The sequence below is a fragment of the Aethina tumida genome, chromosome 4, assembly GCF_024364675.1.
Source record: "Aethina tumida isolate Nest 87 chromosome 4, icAetTumi1.1, whole genome shotgun sequence".
NCBI classification, from domain to species: Eukaryota; Metazoa; Arthropoda; class Insecta; order Coleoptera; family Nitidulidae; genus Aethina; species Aethina tumida.
Window position 1 is genome coordinate 8,778,799 of NC_065438.1, and position 18,013 is coordinate 8,796,811.

The following is an 18,013-nucleotide window of genomic DNA, read 5'->3' on the forward strand; positions in this document are numbered from 1 at the left end:
CAAATTGCAAGTTGTAAACGTGGGATTCGTGCTGGTTTTTTTAGTCGGTTTGTTGTTTGCAGGACTAAAAGCCGTACCTCAAAGTTTACCACTCTTCCCCAGACAGACACCGGTGTTCAAAGCAGACCATCCTTTCGTTGCTTATTTGTTGGACGCGAAATTTGATGATAACTACCTTGGTCATAAGTCCGAATTGTTTAGAGGTCGCATTTCCAAATTCTAATCAATATTTATATCTATTTTACTTTTCTGTATAATAAATTTTATTAAAAATATTCTATTGTGTCTTTGCACACTTTCACCTCTTCTGTAACTTGTTACACGTTTTTAGCAATAATGGTTGATTTGTTTTTCTGTATAATAAATTTTATTAAAAATATTCTATTGTGTCTTTGCACACTTTCACCTCTTCTGTAACTTGTTATACATTTTTAACAATAATGGTTGATTCGTTGTCTTTCGTTGAACCGGAGACGGAAAGCTTTAAAGCTGATCACCCATTCCTGTTGTACCTTGTCGAAAGGAACCGAAGGACTTTTGCTTTGTTTAACGGACGCATTTCACAATTATAATTAGTTCTCGATTATCGAATACATTTTATTGCTCCTAAATAGTCAAATACAATCATTGTAAATTGTATTTAATAAGTTCGTAATAAATAAGACACCGGTATTCAAAGCAGACCATCCCTTCGTTGCTTACTTGTTGAACGCGAAATTTGATGATAACCACCATAGTCATAAGTCCGAATTATTTAGAGGTCGCATTTCCAAATTTTAATCAGTATTTGTAACTTTTTTACTACTTTGCATAATAAATTTTATTAAAAATATTCTATTATGTTTTTGCACACTTTCACCTTTTCTGTAACTTGTTACACGTTTTTAGTAATAATGGTTGATTTGTTGTCTTTCGTTGAATCGGAAACGGAAAGCTTTAAAGCTGTTCGCCCATTCCTGTTGTACCTTGTCAAAAGGAACCGAGGGACTTTTGCTTTGTTCAACGGACGCATTTCTCATTTATAATTAGTTCTCGATTATCGTATATATTTTATTGCTCTTAAATAGTCAATTACAATCATTGTACATTGTATTTAATAAGTTCGTAATAAATTTTGAAAATCTTGTAAAATATTTATCATTTCCTCATGATTTTTCTTGTCTTTGCCATCTTAAGAAGATACTAATTCGTGGAGGGTTATCCGATGATCTTCTTAAATATTATCAAATTGCAAGTTGGAAACATGGGATATGCGTTGGTTTTCTTAGTCGGTTTGTTGTTTGCAGGACTAATACCTGTACATGCAAGTTTACCAATCTTCCCCAGACAGACACCGGTGTTCAAAGCAGACCATCCTTTCGTTGCTTATTTGTTGGACGCGAAATTTGGTGATAACTACCTTGGTCATGAGTCCGAATTGTTCAGAGGTCGCATTTCCAAATTTTAATCAGTATTTATATCTATTTTACTTTTCTGTATAATAAATTTTATTAAAAATATTCTATTGTGTTTTTGCACACTTTCACCTCTTCTGTAACTTGTTACACGTTTTTAGCAATAATGGTTGATTTGTTGTCTTTCCTTGAACCGAAGTCGGAAAGCTTTAAAGCTGAACACCATTCCTGTTGTACCTTGTCGAAAGGAACCGAAGGACTTTTGCTTTGTTTAACGGACGCATTTCACAATTATAATTAGTTCTCGATTATCGAATACATTTTATTGCTCCTAAATAGTCAAATAAAATCATTGTAAATTGTATTTAATAAGTTCGTAATAAATTCTGCAAATCTTGTAAAATATATATCATTTCCTCATGGGCTTTCTTGTTTTCGCCGTCTTAAGCAGGTACTACTTCGTGGAAGGTTAATCCGATTATCTTCTTTAGTATTAACAAATTGCAAGTTGAAAACATGAGATGCGTGTTGGTTTTCTTAGTCGGTTTGTTGTTTGCAGGACTAATACCAGTACTTGAATTACCAACCTTCCCCAGACAGACACCGGTATTCAAAGCAGACCATCCCTTCGTTGCTTATTTGTTGGACGCGAAATTTGATAATAACCACCTTGGTCATAAATCCGAATTATTCAGAGGTCGCATTTCCAAATTTTAATCAGTATTTGTATCTATTTTACTTTTCTGTGTAATAAATTTTATTAAAAATATTCTATTGTGTTTTTGCACACTTTCACCTCTTCTGTAACTTACACTTTTTTAGCAATAATGGTTGATTCGTTGTCTTTAGTTGAACCGGAGACGGAAAGCTTTAAAGCTGATCACCCATTCCTGTTGTACCTTGTCGAAAGGAACCGAGGAACTTTTGCTTTGTTCAACGGACGCATTTCTCATTTATAATTAGTTCTCGATTATCGAATACATTTTATTGCTCCTAAATAATCGATGACAATCATTGTAAATTTTATTTAATAAGTTCATAATAAATTCTGCAAATCTTAAAATATTTCATTTCCGCATGGTCCTTCTGGTCTTTGCCAGCTTAAGCAGGTACTAATTCGTGGAGGGTTAATCCGATGATCTTCTTTAGTATTAACAAATTGCAAGTTGAAAACATGGGATACGTGTTGGTTTTCTTAGTCGGTTTGTTGTTTGCAGGACTAATAGCCATACCCATAAGTTTACCAATCTTCCCCAGACAGATACCAATCTTCAAAGCAGACCATCCCTTCGTTGCTTATTTGTTGGACGCGAAATTTGATGATAACCACCATAGTCATCAGACCGAATTGTTTAGAGGTCGCATTTCCAAATTTTAATCAGTATTTGTATCTTTTTTACTTTTTTGTATAATAAATTTTATTAAAAATATTCTACTGTGTTATTGCACACTTTCACCTCTTCTGTGAATTATTACACGTTGTGTTATCAGGTACCAGTGGTTTGGTTATTAAATTTCATACAAAATTTCAATATTTTCCTTCGTTTTACAGATTTTAAAATAACGTTGATGTCTGTGGATGTGGATAGAATAAAATTCGTAGCAGATCACTCCTTCATTTATTATTTTCGATTATCTGTGGAAAATATTAAAGCAACATTGTTCGTTGGTTGTTTGTCCAAATTGTAAAATATCTTCAATATAAAAATATAAAAATATAAAATATCTGTTAATTTAATATTTAAAAATTCATGGAAATTCGTGGAACCCCTTTTTAATGTTACCTTACTGTGGATGTTTGTCTTTGGGTACAAAAATATTAATTTGAAGGTCATTAATTCAGTCTTATACTTTACAGTCATCGTTGCCTTAGGAGCGTCTTTTGGTGCTTCCAGAGAGCCGACACTTTACAAAGCAGATCATCCGTTCGTTTATTTATTAATCGACTCTAATAATATCCTATTTAAAGGGAGACTTAGCAAATTAACTTAAGCAATTATGTGTTAATGTAATAACAGTATTAAACAAATTTTAATGGAACCTGCAATGCTTTTTGTGTTGATTGTGTTCGTTCGTGTTGATTTTTCCTAAAAATAACGTCGATTTTACATTTTTAAGCGATGATAATGTGTAGAAGTTTCAAGCCAATGATTCCGCGCCCTGCTGAGGTCTTCAAAGCGGATAGACCTTTTGTTTTGTACCTTTTGGAGAATGCGGAGCAGAGAAATGTTCTGTTTGGCGGACGGGTGACAAAATTTTAATATATTTAATAAGTTATTACTAAATATATATTTATTTCTTTTTGGGTAAATCATTATTTTTATTGCACACCTTTTAAATCCCCTGAAACGTCAATGGTATCTAAATTAGTAAGGTACAAATTTGTTTTCTTACGTATTAATTGAGTTAGATAAATTGAATGTAAAATAAACAAAATTAAAATATAAATTAATTGTGCATGAAGGGTGGCGCTTAATTTAACAGGCATTCGAAGAGTCGATTTTGAAGAAGGAACAGTTAATACCCAAAAGAGCTTTTGGTAAAAATTTTAACTGGTAATGTCCAAATTGGAAAAAACAACATGGAAAATCTTTTGGATAAGGATAAATTCCAGTTCTTTGTTTAAAATTGACAAAACGCAGTTATCTATGTTATATCAATTCATTAATCATATATTTTCATGTAGTTGTGAAAATAAAGGTAAAGAAAAGAAACTTTCGAAAGTCCGAACCAAGGATATTTTTGGCCGATCATCCCTTCATCTACTTCGTCAAGAAAAGATGGCATATTGATTATTCAGTTCCACTATTTTATGGCAGAATTTAGAAATTAGGACATTAATAACTTTGGGTAAATCATTATTTTTTTGCACACCTGTTAAATCGTATCTAAATTAGTAGGATGCTAATTTGTTTTCATATGAATTAATCAAGAAAGCTAACTTGATTGTCAAATACCATAAACAAAATGAAATTACCATTTAAGATAACTGTGCATGAAGAGTGGTGCTTAATTTAACAGACATTGTAAAAGTCGATTTTGAAGAAGGAACAACTAAAATCCAAAAGGGCTTTTGGTTACAATGTCCAAATTATAAAATAATTTTTAAACAACATGGAAATTCTTTTGGATAAGCATAAATTCGAGTTCTTTGTTTAAAATTGACAAAATGCATTTATCAATATCAATTCATAAGTCATATATTTTCATGTAGCTATGAAAATAATGAAAAAGAAAGGAAGCTTGCGAAAGCCAGAACCCAGGATATTTTTGGTCGATCATCCATTCGTCTATTTCTTCAAGGAAAGATGTCATATTGATTATTCAGTTCCACTATTTTATGGTAGAATTTCTAAACTAGGACACTAGTCAGGGTTACCTTTACATTGTTGTTATATTTATTATTAAATATCTAGCAAGTCAATTTGTTATTTTATTAATTATCCTCTTGTTAATTAAAGTAGTAATAAATATGTGTAATAATTCCAGACAAATTTAACTTTTTAAATGGTTAAAACTACTTTTTTTTTGCTAGTGTTGGAAATCTTTATCTCAAAATTTTTATCAATTTAGTTATTAAGTGCTTAAATGATTGAATATACTGTTTTAATTAATTGTTATCCATGAAATATTTAATTATTATTAAATATATTAGTAAAAATGTTTTAATGCTATATATATATATTAAATAAGTAATAAATATATATTTTTTTCTATAGCTATATTATATGGAAGAACAGACAGGCCTTCCGTAAATTTTGAAGCAAACCATCCGTTTTATTTCGCATTGATAACAAAATCTGGTACAAATCCACTCTTCATAGGTGCAGCAAATACATTTTGATTATAAAATAAAATTCATATAAATATGAAATAAAGAAAAAGAAAGGAAAGTTCTGAAAGCCAACTCAAGGATATTTCTGTGAGATTATCCATTCTTCTATTTCTTCAAGGAAAGATGCCATATTGATTATTTGGTTCCATTATTTTAGAATTTTTAAACTAAGACATTAATTAAAATTGTTTTTATTTTTATTATTAAATATCTAGTAAGTTAATCTTGTTATTTTATTGATCATCCTAATGCTTAAATGTTCAAGACTGCAATTTTTGACTAGAGTTGGAAATGTTTTATTCAAATTATTTATTAATTTAGTTTTAAGTTTTAACTATTCGAATATACTATTTTAATTAATTTTTATTCATAAAATACTCGATAATTATTAAATAGATCAGCAAAAATGGTTTTAATGCACAATACATATTAAATAAATAATAAAATTTATATTTTTTCTTTAGCCGCCATCTTTTATGCAAGATCTGGAAAGTTAACACAGCATTTTGCAATATTTGAAGCAAATCATCCATTTTATTATGCATTGATAACAAAATCTGATAGAAATCCACTCTTCATAGGTGCAACAAAAATATTCTAATCATTTGAAAAATGTAAATTATATAAGTAATAATAAACATGTATTTAAATTTATTATAACAATCTGGAAATTTAATTAGATCTAACCAACTCTTCCTAAACGAAAATATAATTAAATATTAAAATATTTGAATTTTAATATTTAATATGGTAAGTATGGTTGTTATTATGTTTATTTTTAATATAATGCATGCTTAATGTTTAATAAATAATATACAGGTTTATAATTGGTAAGTATGTTTATAATAAAAGCTTGGTCGTCTTTCATTAAATTTATCTAAATTTATTTTCATGTAAATAATAATTGTTTATTTTTTTTTTGGACGCTCACCGTTTTCTTTCACTTTACAAAATTATATATTTTTTACTAATCACATTTTTAATTTTTAGCTTTGAAGATGTGCCGGTCACTGCCCTTATGTCAGCACTTCATAGTTGACCATCCATTTTCCCTATATTTGGTTGAAGGTTCCAACATACTTTTTAACGGAAGGATATCTATTATCTCATAAATATAAACAACGTACACGATTATTTTACTATGGTTGTTGGTGAAAGGAAACATTTTAACGACTAATAAAACAAATATGCTCAATTACGTTGTAATTATTTTATTGTTTTTTAAAGTGCGGTAAAAATTTTATAAATTACTTTAGACAAGTAGCAAAAGCAGTAATATAAGTGATTTACTGACTTTATTATTATTTTTTTAATGTAGGTCTTGTGGCAATTAACAGATGTATCATGGATATGGAGTTCGTGGCAGACAGACCGTTTTTTACTTACTTAGTGGATGATAACACCCCCCTTTTTGTCGGCAAAATTTTAAAACCTTAAGGAAGTCAATTAAAGAATATCAGTTATGTCAATCTTTTGGTAAATGAATGAACTGATGAGCAGCAGGAGCAGTCATTAAATAAACCAATAAATTTACTACTTACTAATGTTTTTTCTATTTAGAATTAGATTATCAATCGAGAGTGTTGAACATAGTTCCTGAACTCAGCTTTAATCACCCTTTCCTATTGGAGATTTACGCAAACAGAAGAACTCTTTTGTTTAAGGGAAAAATCGTCAATCCCCTCGCATGAAAACAATAAAATCTTACAATATTTAAAACTAGATCATTAGTAAATTATTATATTAATTAATGGTAGTTTTATTTATTGATTGAAATATTAATTTAGTTTCGGGAACAATGAGGTGTGGTTGCACACAGTATATCTGACGTGTTTTGTTTAAATTAAACGGAATTAAGTTTCACAGTTCATAAATCATAAACATTTTATTGGGTTTGCATTAGTGTGGTATAAATTTTAACTTCTATTCTTCTTCAGGGGCTTATTAGTTGGTTATCGAAACATTTGCACAAGAAACATTAATATATCTTTGATTACACATTCATTTTAAATACTTTAATTTAATTAGTTAATAAATAATCGATTTTTAGCGATTGGAGCAGGAAGTACGAGTATTTCTTCCGAACCGGATCCTATATTCCAAGTAGATCATCCATTTTCTTATTACATTGTAGACAAAGTAAAACAAAATACTATATTGACATTATTTAGTGGAATTTTAAGAGAGTTATAATTTTTTTAATAGTGATATTTAGATTATTTTATGCCTTTATGTTTTACTCATGTTTAAACTGAATAAACTTTTTGACCGCATTTTTATTTATATAATTTTAAATTATTACGGTCCTAGTTGAATAAAAACGTATTAGACAATTTAAGAATTATAATTATGGTAATTATTAATACTATTATGGACAAGTTTTGTTAATTATTAATTTATTATTAATTTTTAGCCGTATTATTCGAAACTGCGTACCTTCCACTCGAACCGGATCCTATTTTCCAGGCAGATCATCCATTTTCTTACTATATCATAGACAAGGGGCAACAAAATAATGTTTTGCCATTATTCAGTGGAATTTTAAGAAATTTGTAATTTTTCAATACTTAAATAAAGTCTCTTTGCATTTTTTACCTTTATTTTTTTAAACCCAGAACCAAGAACAATTATTAAGTTAACTATAGTTAACTATAGTTTTTTTAATTGTCTTGTCTCATAATGTAATATTTAAAATAATGCCATATTTCCAGTTTGATAAAAATATTTGAGGTAAAGACTTTAATCACAATTTTCTATAAGCATACATATAAGTAACTGATGTATTAAGGGGTCATGTTCTTATGTTGCTGGAATCATAGTCCTGTCTGTTGATTGGTGAAATATTTAATTAGATAAATAGCTATGTTGTTATTTCGAGGACTTTATGTCTTTTAATCTCTGGGTTCCTTTTGAATTTAAACTGATAGTTACTAAAACTATATTTTACGTGTTAGGAAAGTTGTATTTGATCCAGTGTAAATAATCTGTTACCGAAATACACCCAAAAAATAAAAAAAAACTTTGTTCTGTTCTTTGCTGGAAGATTCTTTACTACTAATTAAAACAATTTTTTACTTTTAATCATATTTTATAACTTTTAATCAATAAAGTTATTTTGTTTTCAATAAAGTTGTGCTTTATTTATTTTATTATTTTTAAGTATTTGGTTTAATAATTTAAACAGTTTTTATAATAATATTTCTTTATTATGGAAATTTAAATAATTCCTCTAAGCGTACCATTCCATTCGACGTTCCTTGCTGACCATCCATTTATATTTATTGTGGAAGAAGAATCTCTCGACTTATTTGTTGGAAAATACGCAAATCCACTAATTTAATTATTAAGATTTTATCTTATAAATAAAACTAGTCAGTTTAGTTAATTATATTATTCACTACGAAATAGGTCCATTATATTCTTGTGTCTATTGTTTAGGAGTAATTACAATGCGAGTACTCTTACCTATTTCCTCTTCCTTCATTCTTGTTGTTAAGTATGGATGCAGCTCTATAGAATTTAAATGAAAGCATGTTTTCGATTTTCACCATTAGTAATATAATTATTTATTTTTTTTTCCAGAAAGTGGAATATTACTTTTGAAAGGTCGTCGTAGGTTTATCGTTTATCATCCCTTCGCAATTATAATAAAATATGAAGCTAATGTTTTGTTCCAAGGATCCATAAATAATATTAATATATAATACTATATAAAATATTAATATAATTGTAAGAAAATTATCATAGTATGAGGATTATATTTAATTAAGTATGTTAATTGAATTAATATTATACAATAGAGTAAATAGACTTTAAAAGTATAAAATAGAATTAAGAATGATATAAGAAATAAGTGTTATAATAAATGTTAAATATTTTTGTTTACAATTACACTCTGGCACAAAAGTTTGGAAACCCTAGGATGTAATTGTTGAAAATAGAAAATATACAATAACTATAAAATATAATATTAAAATAAACGCTTTGTATATTAAAATACAAAATAATAGTTTATTTTAATATTATAAAAAATATATTACGAAGTAGACAAAGATTCAGATTTTCACCAAGACAAGTATGGAAACTCCTTAAATTTAACCATCCACCAAAAATATTAATTTTAATCATGGCAAAGCGAAAGCAAATCCCAATGGCCTTACGAAAACAAATTGCAAACCTTAGAAATGAGTGTATGTCGTACAATTTCTGATATTTTTGATACAATTTGACACTTGTGAATTTCTTGTGGATCGCTCTAGGGCAGGTAGGCCTCGTAGTATGGACACAATTCTTGAAAGGTGCATACCAATTACTGACAGTTAAACACGGAGGGCGCAATGTTATGGTATAGGGCTGTTTCAGTCGATTCCATAAAAAATTGATCGATTTGTTTATGGAAACATATTAAAGGACCACATGCTACCTTTCGCGGAGGATAATATGCCACTAAGACAGGACGACGATCCCAATCATGCTTCCAAGTGCATAAAAGACTGGTTCAAACATGAAAAAATTTAGACATGGCTTTCACAATCACTGGAATAACTATTTAGAATAAGAAATATACAGCATCACACAAAAATAAGACTAAGCTGTTGAAAAAGCTTTATATGGAATGGCAAAAAATATCTCCTGAATTTTCCAGAAAATTGGTTGACTCCATGAACAAATGATGTGAAGCACTCATACAAGCTGATAATTATGCAACAAAATATTAAAATATCTATTTGTTTATTATTCGAAAATTAAGTTATTTAATAAGGTTTCCAAACTTATGTCCAAATAAAAAGGTTTAATTTTGTATAAAATTCTATTTTACTTTATAACATCTTAATAAAAGTAAATCCAATTTCTATTTTTTAATCCTTTATACAGGAAGTGGAATAGTAATTTTATTTTAATCATTCATTGTTTATTAATTATTCGAATAATAAACAATTAAATTTTAAGGTTTTCAAACTTTTATCTAGGAGTGTATATTTTTTCAAATATTAAATTGTGGTTCCAGTCCTGGTTAAAATAAGTGTGTCTCCTTGATATTAAAATTTATAAATTAATATTCATTTGCAATTTTAATTATTTAAATAAGTCAGAACAATTTTCAAAATAATGATTTTTAAAATTTTGTAGTTTTAAAGGAATTTTCATAAAATAAATACCCACAAAAGTATTATGTATTTTCATTACATCCCTTTTACATAATGTTCTATTAAACTAGATCTGCAAAGGTTTATACAAGGTGTTTAATAACTTATCCAGAAAATTTTAACCACATACTCACTGTTACATAAGAAGTCAATTTACAAAAATGTAATAGAGCAACAGGAAACGAGATTGATTTGAATACAAGCTTGGGCCTGCCCACCATTCTTTTTAACCTTCTATACAGGGTGTTTCGCAACTTATCCAACCAATTTTAACCACATACCCACTGTGGCATCAGTAGTTGATTTATCATTTTTTTAAATGGATTTCTTATGTAGCAGTAAGTATGTGATTAAAATTTCTCGGATAAGTTGTGAAACACCCTCTATAAGTAATATAAAAATATGAATATACAAAAAAGTTTTTTGACGCATCTCATTTGTACTGCTACACAAGTTGTACAAATAAAATTGATTAAATCTATTTATATTAGTATATTCTAGCAGATTTATAAATTTGGTTTGTTTTTTCCTTCTTGATATTTGAAATAATGCTGTTTTACCTGATTCTTCATAATATTCGTAGTAAAAACCACATTCACAATTTTCCATTCTCGTACATATAAGCAATTGATCAAGCAAGCACTCATCTTCCTGTTTTTCTGGAAGTAATGTTCTTCTGCCTGTTGGTTGTTGAAAATATCTCATTAGACAAATAGCTGTGTTGTTATTTCAGGACTTAGACCGTACATAGGGCACTAATATATCCATAAATGGCCGAATTGGAACACTGCATCACTCACTTCAGGTGGTGCATCTTGAGCATATTTATAAACATTAACATCCTATTTCATGATTCATGAGTTTTAATCCTTTATGTCTTTTAATCCTTGGGCACCTCTTAAATATGTATAAGGTAATAATTACTAAAACTCAATTTTATATTTTACCTGTTAGGAAAGTTGATTTCATCCTCTCTAAATAATATTTTACCTAAATACTTATATAAAATAATAAAACTATTTTGGTTTTCACAACTCACTAATTGATTTACTCGGGTATTTTAGGTTTTAACATACCGATCGAAAAATGTCTAACCTGGCTGAATTTTGAAAGAGACATTATAGAAGACAGAGACAGTAGAAGTATCCCACTAAGGGACAAAATTGCAGACTTTTATTGTCTCTGTCGTATACGATATCTCTCTCATAATTCAATTATAATAATAATTAATATAGAATCAACTCATACTGTATAATCGTGTGTATTAATAAGTGTAATTAGTCTCTGTTTTTTATTAAATAAATAACATTCAAAATAAAATGCATGATTGAAATTTTATATATTAGAATTTGGTCAAATTTACACTTGTCATAATCATCATTGAAAGTTGGAAATGAATACTTTCTAATACAAGAAGCAGGGCACTTAATTTATAAAATAGCAGCTTAGTACTGGATTAAGGTTGCTCTCTACCATAGAAATACATCTGCAATCTAATTAATAATGTGGTGTTTTAAATAATATTAAGATTTTTATACGAATTATTTTTTCAAAATTCTTAGTCAGTTTTTTTGAATGATCCTAACAAAGCTTGCGTTTTCCTCATCTGAATAATTTTCAAAATAATAGTCATAGTCAGCATCTTTAAAAATATGTAGATTAAAAGTTGATTTAATGCTTTTACGTTATGTTCATCATCATAGGAAACTGATTATCTTTCATTTCACTTAGTACTGAGATGTGATGTGATGTGATTCCAAAATTCCGCAGATTCGAAGGTCGAACAATTTTAGACTATTGATTAAAACTAGAATCTTTACATGTCGCCAAGCAGTCCGCTTCTCATTCGTTAATCCTCCGTGGTGGCTGAAACACTGGGTCTGTTCATCTTATCCGCTCTCACATTTATCAAATTAACTGTAGCTTCTATTATTTCAGTATTCACTTATTTAGCAATAACAGTGTGCGCCGCACGATTCTCTACAATGGCTTTAGGATCGTCTGAATTGAAAGTTATCGAGGCCAATGGTGTCTTCACCAATAACTTCTACAAGGCTATGGTTAAGAAAAAGGGGAACGTCTTCTTCTCTCCATTCAGTGCCCATGCCGTCCTTTCCATGGCGTATCAAGGTGCCGATGGTGTCACTAAATATGCATTTGCTTCCACCTTAAGAGTGCCAAACGAGAAAATCGCTGCTGAAGGATACTCCCGCATTATGAACAGGTTGAATAACATACAAAACGTCACATTAAACATCGCCAACAAGGTGTTCCTCATGGAGAAATTCGCACTGCAATACGAGTTTTTGAAATCTGTTAAAGATAATTTCCAATCCGAAGTGCAACAGTTAAACTTTGAGGAAAAAAGAGAATCAGCTGAAGTCATCAACGGATGGGTTGAACTCAAAACCAATAAAAAAATCAAGGATTTAATTAAACCTGACGACTTCTGTTGTGACACTCGTTTGGTCCTCGTGAACGCCATTTACTTCAAAGGAGACTGGCTTAACAAATTCGACGCCGAGAAAACCGAAGAGCAGCCTTTCTTCCTCAACGAAGTCGACGAGGTTGATGTTGACATGATGTTTAGAAAGGGCGACTACAGATACAAATTCGATCGTGATTTGGACGCACAAGTCTTGGAGTTGCCCTACGCTAACAAAGCTTTGAGCATGATCGTCGTGTTGCCCAACAAGAAGGATGGTATCAAAGAATTGGAAGGAAAATTGGTCAACACTCCTCTTGATAAAGTCATTGAAGGAATGTACCGCACTTATATTGAAGTCTATCTTCCCAAATTTAAAATTGAAACCACCATTGATCTGAAGCAAATTTTGATCAATGTAAGTCTTATGGTAGATTAATTTATATTTTAAAAATACAGATTAGAAAGAATGTCAATGTGATTCATGGTGGGCGTTTATATATTTTTATTGCTTGCATTAATAGACATTAGTAGTTGCCTGTCATTGTGCAATATTTCAGCAGCATCGCTGAAGATAAAGGATTTACTTATACTGAATGACAAACTAAAAAAGGCGTAGGTGTCCCTTTTAAGTTCCCAAATGTAATAATGTGTTGAGCAATATAAATATTATTAATATGGTATTTTACCTTCTCTTATAGATTATTTATTAGATTTTTTGTGTATGATTAATCATTCTAAATGTCTGAAATATATATTTATCCTATATAGATGTAAGCAGATATTTTCATTGCTTGATTCTGAATAATACAACGTAAACAGGTATGCTATGTTTACAGATGGGTTTGGAAAACATCTTCAGAAGTGAAGCTGACTTCAGTAAAATGATTACTGGAAATGGAAAACTGAGCATCAGCAAAGTAATTCAGAAGGCTTTCATTGAAGTTAACGAAGAAGGTTCAGAAGCCGCCGCAGCCACTGGTAAGTCTCACTTAACTTTTGCTTTATTAAAATGAAACAACTAAGGAGACAAAAAATCTCAATTATTTTGAAATTGTTTTGTTCCGACCTCCGGGCAATGCTACGGTTGCTCCCCTTTTCCTCCACGGGAAGCTTCCTGACACTACTCATTACATCCTTGGATATGACGAACTTTAATTTTTTATTACGGAGTTTGTCGTGGTGTTATGGTATTAATGCCACGGGTTTCTTCTCTGTGAATCCTATATTTTCAAGACAGCGACGGCGTTAAACTCATTTTCGGCTTACATGGAAGCTTCCAACTAAACCACTGTCTGAGCAAAATTTTACTTGTTTTCAAAATGCTGTCAAATCTGCAGCTTCTATAGTATGTGTAAGAGTGTAATAACTGCTTTTATCTTTGGTGGGGGCGTATTCTGATGATATCCGCCCATTTTTTCTTAATTGTCTCGATTTCGTATGTGCCGCATACCATGCTCTTGTGGGTATTACAAAAGGTTCAATGGGGACTAGGGTGAAGGAACACAAACGAAACTGCAAACTAGGACAATCAGACAAGTCTGCACTGTTAGATGGAAATTATAACATAAAATTTCAAAATACACAATTATTTGTAAGGCAAACGGTTACATAAAAAATACCATATACCGACAATTAAACACAGAGTGGACAATGTTATGGTATAGGACTATTTCTATCGATTCCATAAAAAATTGATCGATTTGTTTATGCAAACATATTAAAGGACCACATGCTACTTTTCGCGGAGGATAATATGCCACTAAGATGATAGAAGAGTGGTTCGAACAAGAAGAAATACAAGCTCTGGTATGGCCTTCCCAATCACTGGATCTAAACACTATAGAACATCTTTGGGATTATTTAGGAAGAAATATACGGCAACATACAAAAAAAAATAAGACACAGCTATTGAAAAGGTTGCAAATAGAATGCCAAAAAATACCTCCAGAATTTACCAGAATATTGGTTGACTCTATGAACAACAATAGTTGTGCAGCAGGTGATGGTTATGCAACGAAATATTAATGTTTCTATTTGTTTTTCGTTTATTATCCGAAAATTAAATTAATAATAAGGTTTTCAAACTTATATAAAAAAAAAGTTTCTGACCACCTCATAAATGATAATATGATTAAATATTAATTTTTTTGAATTTTAATGTGATAGTATTGTTACTATTATAAAATCAAAGAATTTGATTTTAGTGCCCTTTTATCATACCGTATATGAATTTAGCTCCTTCGGACTATTATCTCTTCCCAAATCTCAAAAGATGACTCAATAATAAATTCAGCTCGCGGAGGAGTAATTTACACACCTCCCGAAAAATTATTTTTTTAATTTTTATTAGGATCAAAGAGTTGAAAAATCGCTGGAATAAGTGTGTCGATCTGAAAGGACGCCTTCGAAGGCAACTATATTGAATAAATCAAAGTCTATCAAAAAAAAAAAAGATTAATCTATGATAGCCTACGAACTTTTCAGCGCAACTGTTGTTGATTATCCTTTTCTATTGAAGATTTACACAAACAGGAGAACTTTTGTTTAAGGGAAAAATTCTCAATCCTCTTAAAAATAGTAATTGAATTAACTTTTAAAGTGTTACTAAGCTTAAAACTAGATCGTTAGTAAATATTATTAATTTATCGTAATTTTACGTATTAAATGATATAATAATTTAATATCGGAGGAAACAATGAGGTGTGTGTATTCTGAGTTAGATCAATATACATGTCTTGTTTTGTTTAAATTAAACGGAATTTTTTTGTTTTTTGTCTTAGTGTGTTATACATTTTAATTTCAACGGTTAATTCGTTGGTTGTCTAAAGATTTGCACAAAGAATATGACTTTTTCTTACATTGTACAAATTTTAAATACTTTAATTTAATTAATTAATAAATAATTCATTTTTAGCGGTTCCAGCTGAATCGAGTTTTTTATTCAAACTGGATCCTATATTCCAAACAAATCCACTTTTTTATTATATTGTAACTTAAATATATATATATATATATATATATATATATATATATATATATATATATATATATATATATATATATATACATATAAATTACATTAACATTCTTTAGTGAAATATAGAGAATGTTATAATTTTTTTCATAGTAGGAATATCTCGTTTGTTTTATGCCTTTATATTATACCTATGTTTAAAGTGAATAAAATTTCTGATCGCATTTTTATTTATATAATTTTAAAAAAATACAAAACTATTAATTTGTTATTAATTTTTAGGAGTACCAGTTTGCTTTTATGGGTGCGCTCTTCCCGTCCCGGATCCTATCTTCAAGGCAGATCATCCGTTTTTTTACTATATTATACACAAGAGGAATCAAGAAAATGTTTTGCCAATATTTAGTGGAATTTTAAGAAATTTGTAATTTCTCAATATAAGTAGAAAATGTAGTATTTACTACATGCTATATAATCGTGTTGACTAAGTGTGATTAGGCTCTGTGTTTCATTAAATGAATATTCAAAATAAAATGCGTGCTTGCAACTTTATATGAATTTGTTCTAATTTGAGCTTGTTCTAATACGAGAAGTAGGGCACCTTCTACAAGAGCGTTAGGTCTATAAGAAAAGGATTGTACTGGAATTAATCAGCGTTTTGAATCGATCACTTTTTTATTTCATAATGTTCCCATTATAGATTACTGCGTGTTTGAAATTTTACTACTAATTTTGGGTTGTCTTATAGTTGGTGGGTATCCCTATTTTAGAGAGTTTCATCTGCTTGTTTTCGTGTATTAACATGTCCTAGGTAATAAAAACTAAGGCAACATAATTATAGTATTTGCTGGTATTTTAAGAAACTTGTAATTTATATACATAATGTATATTATGTAATTGTATGTTCAATAAAGTTTCAAAGCATATTTACATTAATTTTTTAATTAAAATTCAGTAATCCTTGAAACCCTGACATTCCTGTAAATTTGTATATATTTTTTTATTTTGAAATTTATTATTGTTTTACGTATTATAATTTATGTATACGTTAATTATAATTTAAGCACCGAATACTAAAATAACCCTAAAAGAGTACTAACATTATAGCATTAATTATAAGTTTAATTAGAATTACTAAACATAAATGTTTTTCAGAGCTCCAAATTGTGGCCCATTCATATATTAGTACTCCACTATTTAAAGTAGATCATCAATTTTTATAATGTATGGTCACCGTCACTGACTTGACGCCGTCCTTTGCTGGACGATTCTCTGCATCAAATTAAAATAATTTTTTCCATTTAATCATATTTTATAATGGTTAATTAAGTTCATTTTTTTGAATAATTTTGTTTGCTTTATTATTATATTATTTTCAAATATTAAGTTTAATAATTTATACAGTTATTATAATAATGCTTTTCTATTTTAGAAATTTAAATAATTTTTCCAAATATACCATTCTAGTCGACGTTCTAGGTTGACCATCCATTTATATTTATTGTAGAAAAATAATCTCTACTCCAATTCACTATTTTGATTATTATCTTGTAAATGTATTGTTAAATAAATTAATAAATGTAATTTATTTAACAATTTATTTATCTATTATATTATTTAGTGATTTCACTCCACTTTTACTTATCTATTTTCTCTCCTGTTATTCTTATATTCTTACATAAATATATGTTTTCATTTTTCAGCAATAATATTCGCTCTTTTAAGTGTACAATTTCCATCACTCACAGCAATTGTCTCATGTTAACCGACAATCCGACAAATTTTAACCAGATACTCACTGTGGCATAAGTAGTCGATTTATCATTTTTTTTTTAATGGACTTCTTATGTAGCAGTAAGTATGTGGTTAAAATTTTTTGGATAAGTTGTGAAACACTCTGTATAAGTAATATAAAAATATGAATATACAAACAAGTTTTTTTACGCTTCACATTCGTACTGCTACACAAGTTATACAAATAAATAAAATTGATTAAATCTATTCGTATTAGTATATTCTAGCAGATTTAAAATTTTGGTTTGTTTTTCTTCTTGATATTTTAAATAACGCTGTTTTACCCGATTCTTCATAATATTCGTAGTAAAAACCACATTTACAATTTTCCATTTTCGTACATATAAGCAATTGATCAAGCAAGCACTCATCTTCCTGTTTTTCTGGAAGTAATGTTCTTTTGCCTGTTGGTTGTTGAAAATATCTCATTAGACAAATAGC

At 29.2% G+C, this 18,013-nt stretch overlaps 2 protein-coding genes across 17 annotated transcripts in view; both read left to right on the forward strand.

Moving 5' to 3' along the window:
• Positions 1-18,013, forward strand: part of LOC109596118 (antichymotrypsin-2) — a 92,572-nt gene that overhangs the window by 7,797 nt on the left and 66,762 nt on the right. Inside the window, exon 4 of one of the 16 annotated variants that reach the window (XM_049966709.1) lies at positions 7,643-7,817. In XM_049966709.1, coding sequence (XP_049822666.1) covers positions 7,643-7,785 — 143 coding nt within the window. In that variant the 3' untranslated portion in view covers positions 7,786-7,817. Of the gene's footprint in view, positions 1-62; positions 380-1,953; positions 2,164-2,216; positions 2,369-2,611; positions 2,825-3,252; positions 3,419-3,512; positions 3,706-4,608; positions 4,819-5,113; positions 5,355-5,693; positions 5,884-6,219; positions 6,425-6,547; positions 6,770-6,789; positions 6,981-7,279; positions 7,438-7,642; positions 7,822-8,811; positions 10,400-18,013 lie in introns of those variants that run through there. The other 15 variants (XM_020011599.2, XM_020011582.2, XM_049966710.1 and 12 more) reach the window with 15 other exon arrangements.
• On the forward strand, positions 12,362-16,221 carry LOC126265326 (antichymotrypsin-2-like). Its single transcript, XM_049966385.1, has 3 exons — positions 12,362-13,219; positions 13,641-13,782; positions 16,061-16,221. The coding sequence occupies exons 1-3, from the start codon at positions 12,362-12,364 to the stop codon at positions 16,204-16,206; spliced, it is 1,146 nt and encodes a 381-aa protein (XP_049822342.1). The 3' UTR covers positions 16,207-16,221.

Excerpts from the sequence above, each read along its gene's own strand:
- LOC126265326 (XM_049966385.1), top strand. The coding sequence starts at position 12,362 with ATGGCTTTAGGATCGTCTGAATTGAAAGTTATCGAGGCCAATGGTGTC. Across the intron at positions 13,220-13,640 it reads TGAAGCAAATTTTGATCAAT|ATGGGTTTGGAAAACATCTT; the intron begins GTAAGTCTTATG and ends CTATGTTTACAG. Across the intron at positions 13,783-16,060 it reads AGAAGCCGCCGCAGCCACTG|GAGTACCAGTTTGCTTTTAT; the intron begins GTAAGTCTCACT and ends ATTAATTTTTAG.